This window comes from Hippopotamus amphibius, chromosome 2 (genome assembly GCF_030028045.1).
Source record: "Hippopotamus amphibius kiboko isolate mHipAmp2 chromosome 2, mHipAmp2.hap2, whole genome shotgun sequence".
Taxonomy (NCBI): domain Eukaryota; kingdom Metazoa; phylum Chordata; class Mammalia; order Artiodactyla; family Hippopotamidae; genus Hippopotamus; species Hippopotamus amphibius.
In genome coordinates this window covers 187,552,931-187,575,933 of record NC_080187.1, presented here as the reverse complement: position 1 = coordinate 187,575,933, position 23,003 = coordinate 187,552,931, and the positions used below count along the sequence as shown (strand labels likewise).

Here is a 23,003-nt window from a genome sequence, read left to right as displayed (position 1 = left end):
ATAACACACGAGATTAACTAGAAGAATGAATGATACTTCACTGTGCTGCTAAATGACATGTTTTATTCACTATATAACAATACGTGACCAGTAAATTGATTTTCAAATGAAATTTTGAGAATACAACTTCATACCTGCAGCCATATTTGGGGACAGAGGTTGTCCAGTTGGAAGATGGGAGATTACCTGATGACTTTCATATTGAGAAAAGGAAACAGGGGGTTTCTTCAAAGCTAAAAGAAAAAACATATCCATATTATTCCCAGTGATATTATGGTTTCTAAAAACCAAACACCATGAATCTATTTACACTGCACTAATCCTGTTTATTCTACTTTTGTAATCTTTATAGTTGGGATATTAACGAATTAATTTATGGTTACTAATTGATACATTGCACCATCCATCACAGATTTTGGTGCTCAATAGATCTGACCAGAATACAAAATAGGAACTCTGTTTTGTTCACCACTATATCCCCAATACCTAGAATAGTGCCTGGCATATAATGGGAGCTCAACTAAAATTTGATGAATTAATAAATAAATGAATCTCTTCAGATACAGTGAGTGCTTTTTATATAAACAGTATAAATAAAAATCAACATTTATAGATTTGGCAAAGCTATGAGAATATGCTACGCTAAGTTGTTCAGATTTTAAATAAAAACTAAATATGATTGATGCAACAAGTAGAGATTTTATTTTTGAAGAGGAAATTTTTAAGTTTTGTACAAAAGGCTTTACTAGCAAAGATGTACATACTTAGAGTTGGGACTTTCTTCTCCCTTAAGAAATAAAGGCAACAGGGAAAGAGATCATTGTTCACTCACTCCACTGTAACCCTGCGCAGCTTAATGTGATAGAAAGGCAGAAAGCAAGAAGGAAACTACAGAGAAGGGAAACAGATAAAGAGGAAAAAAAAAATAGAGAGACCATCTATAAGATATGGTCAGAGGCACATTTTATTCTTCTAAAACTTTGGTGTGGCAGACACGATGCTTTATGAACCTATTTCATTATATTTTTCCTAAGCAAGGATGATCAGCTTTCCTTAGTTATGGGCCATGAAACTAGGTTCTAACCATGAGAATGTAAGTGGAACTGAATGTGCCACTCCCAAGTATGCCAATAAAACCTTCTGTGTAAATCACCTACAATCTCTCTTTCCTTTTGCCACAAAATAGGAGGCTACATATGAAGATGGCGGCATTGGAAGAGAGCTGCAAAGAGAGTCATCCAACCTGCATTAGACTGTAATGTGAACAATAAAAGAAACTTTATTGCTTTAAGCAATTGCAATTTAGGGATTATTTGTTAACACATAACAGCCTTGTCAATCCTAACTAGTATACTTGGGTTGTTTTTATTATCCTCAAAGTTCATTTCAGTGACTATACTACATTTATTATTATATAGATTTCTAAACTTAAGGACCCAAGAAGTTTAAAATTCACTCTAAGAAAGCAACCCATTCAAATTTATGGAAAGTTGAGGTTTTCTATATCTCACTGTATTCCCATTTCCTTGTTCGTATTGCCAGCTGCAATGCCGAACGCCACCACTGAAGTAAGACAGCTAAATAACAACAATCAGCTAACATCTTTAAAGAGCAGAACTTTGCTAGGTTTAACAATACAATTTTGATCTGCTAACAGACTCTGAGGACACCATGCATCTGGTAGATATATTGGAAAGAGAAGTCAGTTACAATCTACAAATTTGTTGATCACCGTTTGGCCTGTGCTGGCTCTAGTACTATATAAACCAAAAGACAAGAGAGGGTACTTTCAATACTAAACAAGAAGGGATTATACATGTTCTTAGGTTTATTTAATAATGCCTCCTGTCCAAGAACAAGGTGACTACTTAGAGGCAAAACTATGAAAATTCAGATAGATAAAAAGCTGGATTAAAAAGAGCCTTTATATATGGTTTCAATCCCTCGTTGGACAACTAAGATCCCACATGCTATGCGGTGCAGCCAAAAAAACAAAACAAAACAAAAGCAGAAAAAGAGTATTTATAAAACATCCAGAAGAGTTTAGAACTGATATACAGCCACACTTTTTGATATTGCAGGTTCAGTTTCAGACCACTGCAATAAAGTGAATATTGCAATAAAGCGAGTCACATGCATTTTTTTGTTTCCCAGTGCATATAAAAGTTATGTTTATGGGACTTCCCTGGTGGTCCAGTGGTTAAGAATCCGCCTTCCAATGCAGGGGACATGGGTTCAATACCTGGTCGGGCAACTAAGATCCTACATGCCGTGGGGCAACTAAGCCCGTGAGCTGCAACTACTGAGCCTGCATGCCTCAGCTAGAGAGCCCGTGTGCCACAAACTACAGAGCCCATGCACTCTGCAGCCCCTAGGCCACAACTAGAGAGAAGCCCAGGTGCCGCAATTAAAACCCGACACAGCCAAAAATAAATAAGTAAAATATTAAAAATTTTTAAAAGCTATGTTTACACTATACAGTAATCTATTAAGTGTATAGTAGTATTATGTCTAAAAAAACAACATACATACCTTAATTTAAAAATACTTTATTAAAAAAAATAAAAAAAATACTTTATTGCTACAAAACACTAAACATTACCTGTGCCTTTAGCAAGCTGTAATCTTTTTGCTGGTAGAGGGTTTGAAATATTGCAAGAATTATCAAAATATGACACAGAGACATGAAATGAGCAAATGCTGTTGGGAAAATGGCAACAACAGATTTGCTTGACACAGGGTTTCCACAAACCTTCAATTTGCAAAAAACATGATCTGTAAAGTGCAAGAAAAGCTAAGCATGGATTTCCCTCGTGGCACAGTGGTTAAGAATCTGCCTGGCAATGCAGGGGACACAGGTTCAAGCCCTGGTCCAGGAAGATTCCATATGCCAAGGAGCAACTAAGCCCGTGTGCCACAACTACTGAGCCTGTGCTCTAGAGCCTGTATCCTCGCACCGAGAGCCCATGCTCCACAACAAGAGAAGCCACCACAATGAGAAGCCTGTGCACTGTAATGAAGAGTAGCCCCCCTACTTGCAGCAACTAGAGAAAGACTGTGTGCAGCAATGAAGACTCAACTCAGCCAACAAATAAATAAATTAAAAAACAACCACAACAACTGAGTCTTTAATAACTGGCTAGAAGGGAAGCCAGTTCTGGGCCTCAGTTTAAAAAAAAAAAAAAAAAAGCTAAGCATAATAAATACGGTGTGTGTTTAGTAGAAACTGTACAGTCAAGCCTCGGCATCTGTGGGGGACTGGTTCCAGGACACCCCCACCCCCACATCTTAGTCAGTCCTCCTTATCCATGGTTCTATATCTGAGGATTCAAACAACCACGAAGTGTAAACACAGTATACAATCCATGGCTGGCTGAATACACCAAGGAGGAACCTGAGGACACAACTGTAGTAATATGGAGCCTTATAAGTTTGTAATGAATCACTACATTTCTATATAAAGTTAGAAAATAGAGAAGCAGAAAGAAATTCAAAGTGAGCTGTAATTCCACCACTTAAAGATAACCACTTCAAGATTATCTGTTTTGCTTGTTTTTTTTCTGTACATTACACCATATACCTTAAACAAAATTAGGATACTATCATATACACTATTTTATAATCTGATTTTTATTTAATATTTTATACATATTTTTCTATGCCATCCCATTTTCTTCTACAATATTCCTAAATGGTAGTACTGAATCAGAACTTCCAACTTAATAGGTCTGGCTAGAAAGATCTGGGTAAAGAACTGCTACAAGGACTTTAGAGCACCATAAACTGCAAGAGCAAAGCTAGTTGGTGGATAGACTTTTACTATTTAGGAAAAAAAAGTCACATGTGTACTGTAAATACTTTGGTTTCTATGCTTTTACTTTGACTTTTTTGTTTACTTTCCTAGAAAAGTTCCTTAAAAAAAAAACTCCAGCCTTGTTTTGTTGAATTAAGGGATATCCTGGATAAGATATCCTGGATTTTATATCCTGGATAAGACAGAGGCTTTCCCAGGAGCCAGAATTAATAGGTATAGTTAGTGGTACCAAAACAAATGAAGAGATAGAATATTACTAGTAGACTTGGACACAAACTAAGATTGCTAATCTTGCTCTCCAATTTTGTATTGGGTTCTTCAGCCTTTTTTTCTATACACATACAAGTATCTAATTTTTCATCCACAAAAAAGAGATTATATTGTACTTATTTACTTGTAACCTGCTTTTTTCATTAAAAAAAAATCATAGATACATTGGGAATTCCCTGGCAACTCAGTGGTTAGGACTCTGCGCTTTCATTGCCAGGGGCCCGGGTTCAATCTGGTTGGGGAACCATCCCACAAGCTGCGTGGTGCAGCCAAAAAAAAAAGAACAAAAACAAAAAAACATAGATATATGTATATGTTAATAAAAACAGCTCAACATTATCCTTTTCAATGACTACATATCACATTTTAGGGATAGAACACATTTAGTGAACTAATAAGCTTACCTATAACATTTATATGGTTTTCAATTTATCATTATAAATAATTTTATGGTGAGCATTATTGTAACTACATGACAGAGTAAATTCTCAGCTAAGTACTAAACACTATGTCAATAACTATGTGTACTTCTTAAATTAAGAGAAACTAAATAAATGTGAGCTCAAAGACAAACGAAGTCTGGGGAAAAAATTAGACACCAAAAAGGATGCAAACAATTATGTACGATATTAAAGTTACGAATATATTATGATATATTTTACCCAGGTCCTCTCCATTGAGGACCACTGAGAGCCAGGGGAAAACACAAGTCAAAAGAGAATAGCATCTGTTATCAGATAATATCATTAATAACTAATGCTAAAATATATATCACTGATAAAGCCATTATTAAGGAAAATTACCAAAGATAAACTGGTAAAAGCTGTTTACCATAAAGACAAAATACAGGATACAAAGCCACTAGAGCACATAGCTTTTATCCTGCCACTATGATACTGGGTTTTGTATTCTTTATAAAGCAGAGCTATCAATTTGGAAATTCAATCTGTCAACAATACTTATTAAGTGTCTACTATATCCTAAGCACTGTTCTAAAAAGCTGGAGATCCAATGGTGGACAAAACAGACCAAGTTATATAACAACAAGTAAATTAAAAAGTATGTATAGAATATAATATAAAAAGTATGTATAGAATATAATAATATAATATAATATAATATAATATAATATAATATAATATAATATATAATGTTAGCATGAAAATGTTACGCATAAAGTAAAACAGGGACGTGTGATAGAGAGTAGTGGGACATTCTATTTTAGTTGGTCAGGAAACACATTTCTGAAGAAGACATATCTGAGCAGACGTGTGAATGAAACACAGAGGAAGAATATTCAGGTGGAGACCAGTAAGTACAAACGAAAGCCTTGAGACAGGAGCATGCACAGCATATCTGAGGAAATGCAAAAGCAGTGAGGGGGAAGCACAAAAATGAAGTCAGAGAGGAGAAGAAGGAGCCACATTAGAGACAACAAACAATGAAAAATGTTAGGATAGGTAGTTGGGAGGCTGAGGGCTGGACTAAAATGGTAATTCCAAATGAAGCAATAATAGAACTAATTATAATAATAGTAGCTCCCACTTTCTGAATACTTAGTATGAACCAGGAACTAACCTCCTGTCACTCTCAAATCTGAGATAGATATACTCTCTCACAGATGAGGAGCTGAAACTCATGACAGCAGAGATGAGACATACCTCTCACTTGACTTAAAAATTCAAAGTAGCCATTTCTGGAGAACCTGGCTGATATGCTTACAAAAGGTAATAGGAAGTTTAGGGTTAATCCCCCTCGACTTCTCTATTAGCCCTCAGTTGCAGCCTCTATCCTGAGAGCCAAAAAAGAACTGGCCTTGCCTTTCATTCTCATTTTCTTATTCCAATGATAGCTACAATCTTTAAAATGTTCACATTCCTAGTTTCCTGTCTTATAGGGCTTCACAATCCAGTGCCTGTGACTAGGGAGAAGGAATATGGCACTAGTAAACAATGGTGCTCAAATCTGGCAACACTTCAGTTTTACAGATACCACCCCAGACATACTGAATATGGGGATGGTACCTAGGTATCTGTATTTATTAAAAGCTCCAAAAGTGGTTCTGTCGCACAGCTAAGAGAATAAAAGAATAAAAAGCATGGGCTTTGGAGTTAGACCAGGGCTCGAATCATGGCTCTGTAATTTATTAACTATACGACTGTAGTGCCTAATTTCTTTAAGCCTCAGTCTTCATCTGAAAAACAGGGATGCCATTTGTCCTGCACGATCAATGTGGGGAATAAGTAAGAATATTTGTTAATAGATTACCATAGACGCCTAGAAAATAGTAGGTGTTCAGCATGTACTAAGTATTTAGAGTCGTCAAAGTTAAGTATTTATCATTAAAATGAAAAAAGAATTCAAGATTCAGGCTGAGGAAACAAAAACAATTAAATGTAAAACTACCAGCCCTAATCAATTTATTGAGCCTCCTGATTACATTGTTTGCTCACACTTAGAAGTCCTGATGAATGTTTACTTATAGTAATTTTTTTAAGCTCTTTATTGGAGCATAATTGCTTTACACTGTTGTTCCAGTTTCTGCTGTACAAGAAAGTGAATTAGCTGTATTTATACATATATCCCCATATCCCCTTCCTCCTACGACTTCCTCCCACCCTCCCTATCTCAGCCCTCTAAGTCATGACCCATTATCGAGCTGATCTCCCTGTGTTAGGCAGCAGCTTCCCACTATCTACCTATTTACATTTGGAAGTGTATATATGTCTATGCTACTCTCTCACTTCATCCCAGCTTCCCCTTTGACCCCGCCAGCCCGTGTTCTCAAGTCTGTTCTCTACATCTGCATCCTTATTCTTGCCCTGTCACTGGGTTTATCAGTACCATTTTTTTTAGATTCCATACATATGCATTAGCATATGGTATTTGTTTTTCTCTTTCTGGCTTACTCACTCTGTATGACAGACTCTAGATCTATCCACCTCACTACAAATAATTCAATTTCATTCTTTTTTATGGCTGAGTAATATTCCATTGTACATATGTGCCACATCTTCTTTATCCATTCATCTGCTGATGGGCATTTAGGTTGCTTCCATGTCCTGACTACTGTAAACAGTGCTTCAATGAACACTGGGGTACATGTATCTTTTTTGATTATGGTTTTCTCAGGGTATATGCCCAGTAGTGGGATTGCTGGGTCATATGATAGTTGTATTTTTAGTTTTTTAAGGAACCTGCATACTGTTTTCCATAGTGGCTGTACCAACTTACATTCCCACCAACAGTGCAGGAGAGTTCCCTTTTCTCTCTCTCTCTCTCTTTTTTTTTTAGAGAGTTCCCTTTTCTCCACACCCTCTCCAACATTTATTGGTTCTAGATTTTGTGATGATGGCCATTCTGACCAGTGTGAGGTGATATCTCATTGTGGCTTTGACTTGCACTTCTCTAATGATTAGTGATGTTCAGCATTTTTTCATGTGTTTGTTAGCCACCTGCATTTCTTCTTTGGAGAAATGTCTATTTAGGTCTTCTGCACATTTTTGGATTGGGTTGTTTGCTTTTCTGATATTGAGCAGCATGAGCTGCTTGTATATTTTGGAGATTAATCCTTGGTCAGTTGCTCCATAGGCAAATATTTTCTCCCATTCTGAGGGTTGTCTTCTTGTCTTGTTTATGGTTTCTTTTGCTGTGTAAAAGCTTTTAAGTTTCATTAGGTCCCATTTGTTTATTCTTGATTTTATTTCCATTATTCTAGGAGGTGGGTCAAAAAGGATTTTGCTTTTTGTCATAGAGTGTTCTGCCTATGTTTTCCTCTAGGAGTTTTACAGTGTCTGACTTTTATAGTAATGTTTTTGGAATGTCATGAAACTCTGATCAGTAATTACCCATTAAAATAGTAATTATTCTGAAGTATGAACATTAAATACAAAACAATGATGTAACATTCTTAGGTTATTTTGTTCTGTGTACATGAACAAATATAACATGCTTGTAACTGCTCAGATATTGGCCAGTGGGGCCATCTCAGTCCTCTAAGAAATATAGGTACATGCCTGTAGAGACTATTAAAATGAAGTTCTCATATGGCTCCTAAGACCTGCTCTGTGAACAGAAATTCCTTCACACTTAAAAATCCATTTATATAATTTAAAAAGAATAAGATGGACTTCCACTGCTAGCCATGACAGAATAACCAGTATTGGACTTACCCTCTCTCACATCATAAACAATATTTAATATGGACAAAATAGATAAGGCAACTGTTTTCAGGCAGTGGACAACCAGCAGTAGAAGACCAATTCTTGAAAGAAGGAATATACATGAGATGAATAGTCTCAGTAAGCAGAGGAGGCAGACTGGGCTGCTGAGGTGGCTGGAATTCATAGGACAGAATACTACAGAAAAGGAGCTGTGTAGGGTGAAATGTGTGGCAGAAATTTGCATGTATATTCCCCTTAGGGGCTGCGTATACATAGGGAGACTCCATGGGGCCTAACACACAGCCCTGCTGCAGGGCCGACAGCTGAACAAAAACAACAGTTGGAGACAACTGGATCTCTGGCCCAGCCACATTACAGAATCTTCACTAAGCATCCTGGGCATTCAAATGAAATGCTAAATGTCCTACTTTAAAAGTAGGGATCACACCTTAGAGTTAAGGGCCATATCCTCAGACTAAGAACAAATGCAACACTGACCTGCCCACACAAAGCATAAAACCAAGCCTAACAGAATCAAGACGATCCATCAGTAACTTAACTGTATGCAAGAACAAACTTCAACACCCTTTAAAAGAAGACAACAAAATCCATATTTCCTTAGTGTACCATTCATACAGTACATGATAAAATTGCTAAACATTTACAGAAATACGGAATACCACCCATAATCAAGAAAAAAAGCAACTGGCAGAAACAGACTAAAAAATGATCCACTTGTTGAAATTAACAGACAAGGACTAGTAAACAACTGTTCTGCAGGCACGCGTGCACGCGCACACACACACACACACACACACACACACACATTTAAAGTGAAAGACAGGGATATCCAATAGATAAGTGGAAGCTAAAACAAGAACCAAATGGAAACTCTAGAGCTGAAAATGCATCTGAAATGAAAACTACACTAGATGGGCTTTGAATAGCAGTCTAAACACTGCAGAAAAAGGGGTAAATGAACTTTAAGACAAATCAGACATTAAACAAATTAAAACAGAAAAATTATTGTAAAAAAATTAAACAAAACTTCAGTGATCTGTGGGACAATATCAAGCAGTCTGAAATGCATGTACTCAGGGAAAAAATAGGGCAGAAAAATTTTTGAATATTTGAATTTGAATAAAGGCTGAAAATTCTCAAATTTGGTGAAACATACCACCCCACAGATTGAAGAACCTCAGTGAATTCCAAGCAAGATAAGTACAAAGAAAACCAGACCAAGGCACATCTTAGTCAAACTGATAAAAATGAAAGTTAAAGAGAAAAATTTTAAAGCAGTTAGAGAAAAAAAATACACACTAATACAAAAGAATAACAGTTGATTTAGCATTAATGGTGGCTAGAAGACAGTGGAATTGTATCTGTAAAGTGCTGAAAGAAAAAAAAAAACCAACCATATTTACATACCCAGTAACCATATTTACATACCCCAAATAGCCAAAGCAATCTTGAGAGAAAAAAACAGAGCTGGAGGAATCTGACTCCCTGACCTCAGACTATACTACAAAGCTACAGGAATCAAGAAAATATGGTACTGGCACTAAAACAGAAATATAGATCAATGGAACAGGATAGAAAGCCCAGAGATAAACTATGGTCAACTAATCTACGACAAAGGAGGCAAGGATATACAATGGAGAAAAGACAACCTCTTCAAGAAGTGGTGCTGGGAAAACTGGACAGCTACATGTAAAAGAATGAAATTAGAACACTCCCTAACACCATACACAAAAATAAACTCAAAATGGATTAAAGACCTAAATGTAAAGCCAGACACTGTAGAACTCCTAGAGGAAAACATAGGAAGGACTCTCTTTGACATAAATCACAACAAGATCTTTTTTGACCCACCTCCGAGAGTAATGGAAATAAAAACAAAAATTACTAGTGGGACCTAATGAAACTTAAAAGGTTTTGCACAGCAAAGGAAACTATAAATAAGATGAAAGAAAACCCTCAGAATGGGAGAAAATATTTGCAAACGAATCAACAAAGGATTAATCTCCAAAATACATAAACAGTTCATACAGCTCAATATCAAACAAACAACCCAATCAAAAAATGGGCAGAAGACCTAAATAGGCATTTCTCCAAAGAAGATATACAGATGACCAAGAAGCACATGAAAAGCTACTTAACATCACTAATTATTAGAGAAATGCAAATCAAAAATAGAATGAGGTATCACCTCACACCGGTTAGAAGGGGCATCATCAGAAAATCTACAAACAATAAATGCTGGAAAGGATGTGGAGAATAGGGAACCCTCTTGCTCTGTTGGTAAGAATGTAAATTGATACATCCACTATGAAGAACAGTATGCAGTTTCCTTAAAAAACTAAAAATAGAATTACCATATGACCCAGCAATCTCACTACTGCATATATTCAGAGAAAACCATAATTCAAAAAGATACATGCACCCCAATGTTGACTGCAGCACTATTTACAATAGCCAGGTCATGGAAGCAACCTAAATATTCATCAACAGATGAAGAGATAAAAGAAGATGCAGTACATACATACAATGGATTATTACTCCGCCGTAACAAGGAACAAAATTGGGACGTTTACAGAGACACAGATGGACCTTGGCTAGAGACTGTCATACAGGGTGAAGTAAGTCAGAAAGAGAAAAACAAATATCGTATAGTAACTCATATATTAGGAATCTAGAAAAATGGTACAAGATCAACTGGTTTGCAAGGCAGAAATAGAGACACGGATGTAAAGAACAAATATATGGACACCAAGCAGGGAAAGCGGGGGAGGTTGGGGTGGGAGGAATTGGGAGATAGGGATTGCCATATACACATTACTAATAAGAAAAAAAATATCAAATTGTACACTTTAAATATATGCAGTTTATTGTATGTCAGTAAAGTTTTTTTTAAAAAAAGAAATATATATGACAACAGCAGAAAGCATGAGGCAAAGAAAATGGAATTAAATCTCTGTAAGGCTCTAACATTTTACATAAAGTAGTATAACATTATTTGTAAGTATACCATGATATGTAGGGGATGCATACAGTAACCCCTAGGATAACCACTAAAACACAATACTTTAGAAGTGTAGTTTTTAAAAAGTGAGAGAAACAGGCACCAATTAAACCCTCAAACTCACTGAATCCTATTCTATCCTATTCTCCCTGGATGTTACTTGCTGGTTCAAGACTCTACCTTGATTCCTTTTTTCTTAATTGTGGCCAGTATAAATTGTGGCCCCATAAAATATGACAGTGAAAGAAATGTCTTTTCAATTATAAACCAAATGTATCATTAGAAGTTTATGTAATTATGTACCTTTAGTAGCAGTTTCCAGGAATACATACAATTTGATATTATGCTAGTATTTCTCCCCTACCACAACAACAAAAAATGCCCAATTTTACCTAATTTGTTTCTTTTGTAATGTGGGTCTTTGAAACTTGTTCTTAAAGGTCTAGATAGTGAAAACTTTAAGCTTGTAGGTCATGCTCAACTCTGCTGTTCTAGCACAAGAGCAGTCATTAACAATACACAAATGAGCATGGTAATGTTTCAGTAAAACTATGGATTAAAACAGGCAACCAAGCTGCAAGTTTGTCAATTTCTGTTTTACAAGATGTCTAAGAGAAAAGTTTATTTACACTGATTGAATTTGTTGACATATTTTAATGTATTTTTTTTTTTTTTTTTTTTTTTTTTTTTTTGGCACACGGGCTTAGTTGCTCCGTGGCATGTGGGATCTTCCTGGAGCAGGGATCGAACCTGTGTCCCCTGCATTGGCAGGCAGACTCCCAACCACTACACCACCTAGGAAGCCCTTTAATGTATTTTTATAAATTTAGAAAATATTTCCTCTAAAAGCTCTAAACTTTAGAGGAAGAATCTTTGCCCCCCAAAAAAGAGATTAACTTCATTGTTTCTTTAAAACATAATCTTTTTTCTCATCTCAAATATCATTATAATTATCTCTTTAACTTTTTTAAAAATAGTTATTTTTTGAGTAGATATTTTATTAAAAAAATACCTTATGAAATTTTGAAACCAACATTCAAAAGGTTTTAAAAAGATTATATAATGAAAAGTCACCTTTTCATCTCTGTCCTCAGTCTTCTTCCCCAGAAACGAACCTAATAGCAGTTTCAATTAAGGTAGCACTATCCAACAGGACTTTATGCAATGATGGAAACGTTCTATATCTGTGCTGTCCAATACAACAGCCAGTAGCCACGGTGACTACAAAGCACTTGAAGTGTAGCAAGTCTGACTGAGGAAATGAAATTTTAGTTTTATTTAAGTTTAATGAATTTAAATAGCTACATGTGACCAGTGGCTAATGTATTAATATTAGGCAGTGCAGACCTAGAGAATCCTCTGAGAGCAGTGGTTTTCTAGCTTGGCTACAAAACACAATCACTTAAGAAGCAATTAAATGTTCAGAGCCCTAGCTGCAACTCAGATCAAACATATAAAAATCTCTGGAGTGAGACTCAGGCATCATTTTTTTGTTTGTTTGTTTGTTTTAACTTTCCAGTGATTCCAATATATGGCCAAGGTAGAAATCTTCTGTTCTAGAAAATTAATTATCTTATAAATAGGGTAGCTCTACCTAATATTAGAAAACCAAAGAGTAACTTTTTTTTTTTAGAAATTATTAATTAGAAAAGAACTTCTGATTGCTTAGGCACATAAAAACTTTATATCTTTATGAAGTTTTCCCCAAAGTAAATCATTAGGGCAATTTTCACTGACATTGACTAGATCTTAAAAGTAGATAGAAGTTTCCAAGTAAGAAATAAGATTTTCCTCTCTCTTGATACCCATGATATGGAAAAGGTATTTGCATTACATACTATTAAGGAATCTTTAAAAATCAATAAGGAAAATACCAACAATCCAATAGAGGATGTGGAGAAACAAAAACTGTCGCATGTTACTAGCAGAAGTGTAAACTGTTATTAGAAAAGGTGAAGATACTCTATAATGCAAGAATTCTTTTAAGTTCATATCCTTGTACACAGCTTTGCAACCATTGCGCTGGGAACTGTTTACAGGTTAGCAGTGTGCTGAGCTATTGATCTCCTCAACCCTCTAGGGCTTGGAACAGCTAGATTCCTAGGCCTGTCCTCTAGCCAGCAACAGCCTCACCTTTTAATCTCAAGGTACTAATCAAATATGAGAAGCATCTAGAGACTCTCATGTGCACAAGAATGTCCACTGTAGTATTGTTTATTACATATGAATTGATAAATTATGGTATATTTATACAGTGAAATAATTATAGCTGTTAAAATGCCACAGGTATAACCCGGATAAGTCTCAAAAGCACAATACTGAGGGGAAAAATGTTGCAAAATAATATACACAAGACATTTATTTAAAGTTTAAGGAAGCAAACAATACTTTATAGTTTTATAGATGTTTACAAGTGCAGTAAAAGTCTAAAAACATGTATGGAAATTGATGCACACCAATCTCAGCATAGTAGCTACCTCTGGGGAAGAAGAGACAGGATGGGGATACACAGAGAGGCTTTGATTTATCCGTAATGTTTTATTTCTTTAACAATAACATCAATAATAGAAATACCTGAAATAAATGTATTATGTTTTTTTTAAAGGGCAGTGGATACTTGACTATTCATTATATTATTCTCTTTGTTTTTCTGTATGTTTGGAATGTTTCTAAATCTAAAAAAGTTTAAAAACCAGTGATATAAATAGGTAACTACCTAACATCACAGCTGCCTAAAATATCCAGGTCAAGAAGGCAACGGGTTAAACTGCAAGACTCCTGTAAAATCCTGTGACTAGTTCCAAATCAACATTAAAAACAAACAAAACCCATTAAGATTTAGCTCTATGGCTTTGGAAGCTGAGACACTGAAGCATCACGCTAACCACAGGCGTGTGCTATATACCCTTCGACTGTTTCACAGCTATATTTTAAGATAGTTCAGCACTGCTCTGCTATAGTTTCTAGTACAGTCCTGCTATCGTAAACAAAACTGGCATTAACACATAAGAGTCTGTTTTTAAATTACAAGGATGTGTTCTCTTCTCTACTTCCTCTGTGGAATTATTGCCTCTGCAGTCATTAGGGACTTCACATACACACCAGAACTTGTACTGGCATTAAGAATTATGACATAGATTACTTCAGGGAGAAAAGGTAGTACTCAGTAAGAGGAGTGACAAGGAGATAAAAATGTTTCTAATAATATAAAATAATCATGGTAATAACAATCATGGTAAAATAAACATGGTAATAGCAGCTAAGGTTTATATAGCACTGGCTATATGTTAGGTTCTATTCTTGATGCATTACATTTAAACCTCACATGCAGCCTATGAGGTTGAAACTGTTATTATCCTATTTCATTGATAAGGATAAGGGCAAATAAATGGCCACATGCCTGTTAAAAGACAGAGCCATGGGTTTGACTCCAGCAGTTTGACTCTAGAGACCATCGCCCCACTGCTAAAGATATTCTGGTAATTCGACCACACACATTTACTGGGACCTTCCCATGTGCAAGGCACGACCAAACTGGGAGCTCAAGGTACAAAGCTTCAACATGGCTTTCCTTTGTGTTTGCATCTAACTGACTATACAGCTCAAAGTTTCTTTTTACCATTGACTATATAAAAATAATCTTTATACTCAAAATATTTCTCTAAATAATTAAGGATAACTGTTATGAACAATGATTTTCAAAGTAAAGCATCAATAGTTCAAAGAGGTTCAAAAATTAATCCAGAGGATTTCTGCTTTGTGGTTCTGTATATGAGGAGCTTAGAAGTTGCCACTCTACCCTAACAACAAGAAAAAAGCTAACCAGGCTGAAAAATCAACAACACTTCTTGGGTCCATAAGGAAGAGGAGGACACAGGGCAAACTACTACTACCATGATTAGAGAGACAGGCAAATACAGGGAGTCTCTCTTACAGGAAAGACTAATGAACAAAAACTGCCACAGAAGGCAGTGCCAGGGTATGAAAACCTGAACTGTAACTGATTAATTGCCAGAGGCTCAGTATAGATAACTCAGAGTTAAAATTCTAGGGGGACCCAGTCACAGAGGGGGCTCCCACAAAGTTGCGGCATTTATCTCTGGGAAATCAACTAGGTTCCCAAGGTAAATATTGGAGAAAAATCCCCTTGGACAGGGAAAGGGCAAAAGGAATCACTTCTAAAATACACCAAAGCACTCTATTCTTCTTAATAAGGTCTGCCTTCCACAGAAATTAGTTAAACAGTGCCTAAGCTGCTAGGGCATTATCAGAGTCTAAGTGATCTGGGGAAGGGAAACACCCAACTCCAGCCCACTCTAGCCAGCTTGTCCCACCTAAAGGGGGAGAAAAAAAAACTGAGAAACACTCGTGAAGTTCAGAGTCCAGAGGCACAGGCTCACTAAAGACTGAGACCTAATAATAGGACTATAGAATGCTTCCCCTCCCCCACACCTCACCACCACATTACTAGAAACCTATTTTCCCCTGGTATATCATGTTAAGGTGTCAAGAAAAAATTACAAGGCACACTGAAAGGCAAAAAATGCAATTTGAAAAGAGAGAGCAAGCTTCAAAATCACACACAGCAGAAATATTGGAATTATCAGACTAGGAATTTAAAACAACTGTAATTAATATGCTAAGAACTCTAATGGATAAAGCAGACAGCATTCAAGAACAGACAGGCAATGTGAGTACAGAGACAGAAATCCTAGGAAGAATCAAAAAGAAATACTAGAGATCAAAAACACTGTAACAGAAATGAAGAATGCCTTTGATGGGCTTATTAGTAGACTAGAAAAGGTGAGGAAAGAAGCGCTCAGCTAAAGGACATAGCAATAGAATCTTCAAAAACTAAAAAGCAAAGAAGACAAAGACTGGAAGAAAAACAGAACCAAATACCTAAGAAAACTATAAAAGGTATAACATATGTGTAATGAGAATACCAGAAGGAGAAGAAAGAAAAGAACAGAAGAAATATTTGAAATAATAATGACTGAGAATTTCCCCAAATTAATGTCAAACACCAAACTGCAGATCCAGGAAGCTTAGGGAACACCAAGCAGGATAAATGCCAAAACAAACAAACAAAAAATAAACAAACCCCCCCCCCGGCTTCACAGTATATCATTTTCAAATTACAGAAAATCGAAGATAAAGAAAAATTAATCCACTTGTACACTGTTGGTGGGAATGTAAATTGGTGCAGCCAGTGTGGAAAACGGTATGGAGATTTCTTAAAAAACTAAAAATAGAGCTACCATATGACCCAGCAAGTGCACTCCAGAGTAAATATTTGACAGAAAAAAAAACCCCACTAACTTGAAGATACACGCACCCCAATATTTATAGCAGCATTATTTACAATTGCCAAAACATGGAAGCAATCTAAGTGTCCATCAACAGATGAATGGATAAAGAAGGTGTGGTATACATATACAGTGGACTACTACTCAGCCATAAGAAGGGAACTTTTGCCATTTGCAGCAACATGTATGGACGTGGAAGGCATTACGCTAAGTGAAATAAGTCAGACAGTGAAAGACAAATACTTGTCTTTGTCTATAGATGATAGACATTTATATGTGGATATCATATGATATGTGGCTATTGTACGACGTGTGGATATTGTATGATCTCACATGTGGAATCTAAAAAATACAACAAACTAGTGAATAAAACAAAAAAGAAGTAGACTCACAGATACAGAGAACAACCAAGTGGTTACCAGTGGGGAGAAGGGAAGGGCAATATAAGGGTAGGGGGACGAAGGGAGTTATTATGGGATTATATGAAAGCATGTGCGTGAAACTTTTGAAAATTGTAAAGCACTACAGAATTTAAAGAATCTTTCATTCAATTAAAAAAAGTAAGCACAACATAAAGAGATTAATCAATCTAAAACTTGGTGAGTCTAAGACTAGAGCAAGTACTGCAAAAATGTGTTAGAATACATGGTCCTTGCTCTCAACATTTCTTTACATTAACATCTAAGCCAGTGGTTCTAAAACTTTAGCATAGATCAAAATCGCCTGGAGAGCTTGTTAAAACACGAACTGCTGGGCTATATCCCAAGAATTTCTTACGCAGCAGGTCTGGAATGGGACCTAAGAATCTGTGTTTCTAACAAGCTCTGGGATAATGCTGATACTGCTGGTCCAAGCACCACACTTTAAGAATCACTGGATAACTTTACTGCCTTACAAACAACTCGTGTTCATCCTTACTTCTTATTTTTAAACTCGTGTTCTTGCTCTTGTCCTGACCTTTATTTTAAGGGAATATACTGTGAATTGGAAACTCAAAAGAACATAGATATGAAAGAATTTGAGAAGATAACAAAACTACACAAATGACAGGATTAACACTTCATTCATTTGGACCTCAGACATTCAGCAATTTCAGCCACATACAATGAGCTATAACCACAGAAGTAATCACGAAGATTAAAAAGGAATAAAAACAGCTAAGAAGAACCAAAGATGTGCTGTTACTTCCTATTTTCCACAATAATAAACTGGAGTCAGCAGGGAGGGGTACCTATAATAGCCAAGAACAACAGCAATGGCAAGAAAAACAAAGAGACACGGAAAAAGCAAACTAATGGCATTAGGATAGCAGCAGTGATACAGACCAAGTGGAAATGGATAAGAAGCAGACACCTTAAAGAAGAAAGAGATACACGCTGAACAGGAGTAGCCATAAAAGAAAGGAAAAAAAAAATGAATAAGCTATTTAAAGTGTAGGGTGATTAGGACTTCCCAGGTGGTCCAGTGGGTAAGACTCCATGCTCCCAATGCAGAGGGCCCAGGACTGATTCCTGGTGGGGGAACTAGATCCCACATGCATGCCGCAACTAAGACCCAGCACAGCCAAAATAAATAAATATTAAAAAAAAATAAAATGTAGGGTGATTAACTGAAAAGGCATGCTCACTCCTAAAAACCTATATAAGGGTATTACTATGCCAACAACACAGCAATCTAGGAACATTTAGCCTGAAAGAAATAAGCCACATATACTTTTAGTAAACATAAACAGCTCTAACGTAGTGTAACTGTCATAAGCAGTTAACTCTAAGTCATCAAGAAAAATTTCAAATACACTTGACTCTTAAGGCAAAAACAAGCATACATTTTTAGCAAAATTTTTCATACAAACTATATCCAAAACAATTATATCCTGGCAACCAATGGGTAGTTAGTTAACTGGAAATATCAATCATCCAGATATCTGTGACAGGTGTTACTCAAAAAAAACAACAGTCACATGAAAAATAACATGATCAATTCAGTTAAATATTGCAATAACTTTTACTTACCAATGGGAAGATCTTCAGCTTTTGCAAGGTCATTCTCTTCTATTCCAGGCATTCCTGCATCACTACCTCGTTTGATTTGTTCTGCCCAAGTAACAAAAAATATAATTCTATATTTTTCCTTACATAAATTAAAACTGTTTTGAAGGAATGTAACAATCAGTTTATAAAGCAATAGGCTACATCGAATGAATATCTTTATATCTTGCTTTGGACACATTTGTTAACTCTATAAACTTACTATCTTTTTCTAAAGGATCCAAATTTGAAACAGACACCTAATCATAACAGAAGTAAAATCAAACAATATTCTTTATGATTGAAAATGTTCACTTCAAAATGAGAAGAAAAAGTCAATATCCTATTAACACAAAATAATAGTAATACCTTTCCCATGTGGAATATGATTGCTTGAGGGTTCTTCATTCTTGCCTGCAGCATTCTCAGCAACTTTTGGTATGTTTTTAGGTACTGCATGATTGTTTATATCCAATTCATTTCCATCTTTTGATTCAAACTTGTGGGCCTCTTGCTGTTAGAGTAAGATTTGACAACAGTAAGTATTTTTCAGTTCAAAATATTAAACCACTGACACAACTATTAACTAAATATTCTGAAACAGTTCATTTTTTTTTGAAACACATACCATAGGTCCAAATTCCAAATACTTAGAGATGGGGGATATAGTATTATTTTCCGTTCAGTTTTTATGCCAGATATGAAGTCAAAGAATAAGTAACATTTTTTAAAAGTCTCTACTTAAATACATGGCCTAAAATGTTAGGCAGAGATAATTCTCTTTGGCTATGCCGATCATTCTCTTTGGTGATTCTGTGAAAAGATAGTCTTGCTGAGCACTGTAGGCTGCTGTGGAGGCCTGCAGTTGGGCATTGTCCTGGGTGCTGTGGGAAGAGTGGGTTCTGTATAGGCATATGTTGTAGTCGAGCAGGATAGCAGACAGCAGGAGGTTGTCACACAGGTGCCCCCTCACGTGTGATAGATGGCTATTTGACATTGTCAAGCTTTTCCCCAAGTAGAAACAGCAAGGGTGGAGAACAGGCAAACTTCTTCCCAGGTGCACTGGCCACTCAAGCATAGGAAGGAATGGCAGAACAATACACAAGTCAGTGCTCCCTGTAACCTGCTTTAACTAACCATATCACCTCCTTCGAAACTTGAATCTTCAGGTTTATGATTAGGCCTGACTCAGTTCTGCAGGGGGCAGTTTTCTCTTTTATATTGGTTTAGTTGCCTCAGTGGAAAATTGGGAGAGGCAAGGAGTCACATACATATGCTTGGGTTGGCATCTTAATATCTAATGCAAAATAATATTAATAGTAAATGCTTTGTCAACTCCAAAGCACTATGCAATGTAATCATTGGTAACATTATAAAAAATAATAGTACTAAAAAATCTACAGGGAATCTAGAAAAATAAGAGCCCAATTGTAAGAATTTGTCACAATAAAGAAGAAAGGGTGCTTTGACAATCAGGAGTAGGTATTCCAGGTTACCTGGCAGATAAAATCAACAACAAACATTTGCACTATGTTTCAAAGTTTACAAATTGTTTTCAAGTCTATCCTCTAGTAGAGATAAAGGAACAGTTTTGGGAAAAACAAAGTAAAACTGAGGCTTAAAGAAGTTAAGTAGCTTTTCCAAGATTACAAAGCTAGAGAAATGTGGAAAAGGGATTCAAACCACAGTCCTTCTCACTCCCACAGTTTTGGGGAACTGGATAAGCTATAGCCAATTCTGAGAGCCTAACTGTTGGTGAGTGAAATGATAAACTAAAATTTCTGAACGCCAGACTTTACTTAGATTTCACCACTTTTTCCACTTAGACCTTTCTCTGTTCCAGGATCCAATCCAGAATACCACACTGCAGTTATTTTATTTCATTTTTATTTAATTTTTAATTGCATTGCATTTAAGTACTCAGGTCTTCTTAGTCTCCTCTGGTCTATAACAATTTATCTTCCTTTGTAGCATGAAAGCAGTAAACAAGTGAATGTGGCTGTGTTCTAATAAAACTGTATTTCTATAAGGATGCAGAGAATGGACTGGAGGACACGGGGTTGGGGGGGTGGGGGCGAAGAGTAAGCTGGGACGAAGTGAGAGAGTAGCATAGCCATATATACACCACCAACTGTAAAACAGATAGCTAGTGGGAAGTTGCTGTATAACAAAGGGAGATCAACTCAATAATGGGTAATGCCTTAAAGGGCCAGGACAGGGAGGGTGGGAGGGAGTCGTGGGACGGAGAGGATATGAGGATATATGTATAAATACAGCTGATTAACTTTGGTATACCTCAAACGCTGGTACAAGAGTATAAAGCAATTATATTCCAATAAAGAGCTTAAAAAAAAACAAACAAAAAAACCCCGTATTTCTAGATGCTGATTTGAATTTCTTACAACTTTACCATGTCATAAAAGTCTTTTGATTTTTTAACCATTTTTAAAATGTAATAACTGTTTTCTTGCTGATGGGCAGTATAAAAACAGGCAGGAGGTTGGATTTAGTTTGCTGACCCTTTCCCCAGAGTAATTTCTTAGACAGGCATGTACTTGGTTAAATTAAAAAAATAAAATCCCTGAATACAATTTATGCTTGTTTCATACAGCTTACAATGGATTTGTTCCTATGAAAAACAACTCAGATTTCACAGAATCAACTAGTTATAGTAGTTGAAGAACAGGGAATGAGGATGAGGAGTAGAATTAGACAGCTGGTATGCCACCCTAGAAAGAAGTTCTCTTAAGCATCTCTATTCCTTCCAACCTTGTTCCATTTAGGACAGGATAAGGGCAAAAAAGAACTGGAGTGGATATTAGTTAATTAGTAATATAAAAATAGCCTAATATAGAAGAGCAGAAAGGGAGAACTACACTTGCCAGGAAAAAGGGAAAAGCTCATGTATGTGCTTCTTGGGAGAAGAGAGCAAATTTATCCCATTATTTATATACTGGACTTGTAATAACACAATTGTAACAGCAAGCCTCTCATCCCCTTCCTTTTGTGTTCTACTATGCTCCTCTAACCACTGTGTCTCAATAATACCTTCTGGCTGCCCTCAATGCCTCAATGCTACCAAGGTAGCTCACTCAAGCCTGCCATCTTCCAGCAATCTATCCCCATGTCTCTTCAAGGAAGACTGCAGACAGGCAGCAGCTATTCCACTTTATAGATTCAAACAATGATGCCCTCAATATCATGCTGCAACATAGTGAAAGAGTGAAAATGAAAACCTGGTTTCCTTAACTTCTAGTCCTTTAGATGAGCTGCTACCAAAGACCAAGAAAAATACTTTTCACTGTTTAATCTCTTTACTCTAAATCACAAGATTTTATACAAATCATAGGTAGTCAGATTAGATTATAGTGTATAAAAAATGAATGTCCTACTGACTAGTAAACTTCAGACAAATTCCCTCCATTTCTAGCAGGACTTTCGTAATATATATCAACTGGAATTGTAAGAATTAAAAGAATTTGCCACCCCCAAAATATGAATTAAAATAGTGGCTGTTTCATTTCTGTGTTTTAAGAAAGGAATTGAGAATAACAAAGATTGATAATTAAGGAAAAATTTTCTCAATTTTTTTCTCTTTCTCAAAAGCATAAAATAGTAAATAATTGCTTTCAGTAAAATAATTATCCACTTTACAACCTGAGAAATAAACAGCAAAAATTATTTTTAAAAGTCAGGTAAAAGATATTTAGCTCAAAATTAGCTTTAAAAGTTGAGGTTATATTTTTGCAAATGTCTAATTTACTTGGCAGTAAAGCCACTGCTAGTCATTTTTAGAATTAGGCACGCTAAAATACTTAAAAATATAATAGTTTATGACAAAAATACAAATTTTAACTTCTAAATTATAAGATTTCTTAAGTATTTTTAAAATTTACCTTTTGTTCCTGCAAAAACTGGTCTGCTAACTTTTTAATATTTTCTTCATGCTGTGCTCTTAATTCCTTGATCTGCTGTCCACACTGAAAACTAAATTACAAAGTCATTCTTTTAGACTATATTATTTTGGATTTATTCTCAAAGATGTCTAGAAGTTGAAAACATACATTGATAAGATTAAAGCATTCAGTTAGCAGGAGAGTGGGTGGGGAGGACAAAGAGCAGACATAAAAATAGCTCACAGTCAAAATTCTTATAATATTTGACTTTAGAAAAGGATAAAAATATTGATAAAGCTAATTAAAAAACAAATTATAAAGATGAAAATTTATTTTTATAAATTGCATTTATAGAGAAACAATTATCAAAGTCAACTTCAATCATAGAAGAGAAAAACATTTTAGAAAACTGTAAGATCAATATATAGTAATAGATAAAAAAGCCAGAATTATGATGAGGAGGGGCAGCAGGTGATTCATCAAATAGTACTTTCAACACAAT

General features: G+C 35.8%; 1 protein-coding gene across 3 annotated transcripts in view; it reads right to left on the bottom strand.

Moving 5' to 3' along the window:
• GOLM2 (golgi membrane protein 2) overlaps positions 1 to 23,003 on the bottom strand; it is a 114,622-nt gene that overhangs the window by 40,079 nt on the left and 51,540 nt on the right. For all 3 annotated transcript variants that reach the window (XM_057721979.1, XM_057721980.1, XM_057721981.1), the window contains exons 4-7: positions 22,502 to 22,592; positions 18,975 to 19,119; positions 18,591 to 18,671; positions 135 to 233 (exon numbers count right to left, since the gene is read on the bottom strand). In XM_057721979.1, the coding sequence (XP_057577962.1) occupies positions 135 to 233; positions 18,591 to 18,671; positions 18,975 to 19,119; positions 22,502 to 22,592 (416 nt within the window). The remainder of the gene's footprint in view (positions 1 to 134; positions 234 to 18,590; positions 18,672 to 18,974; positions 19,120 to 22,501; positions 22,593 to 23,003) is intronic.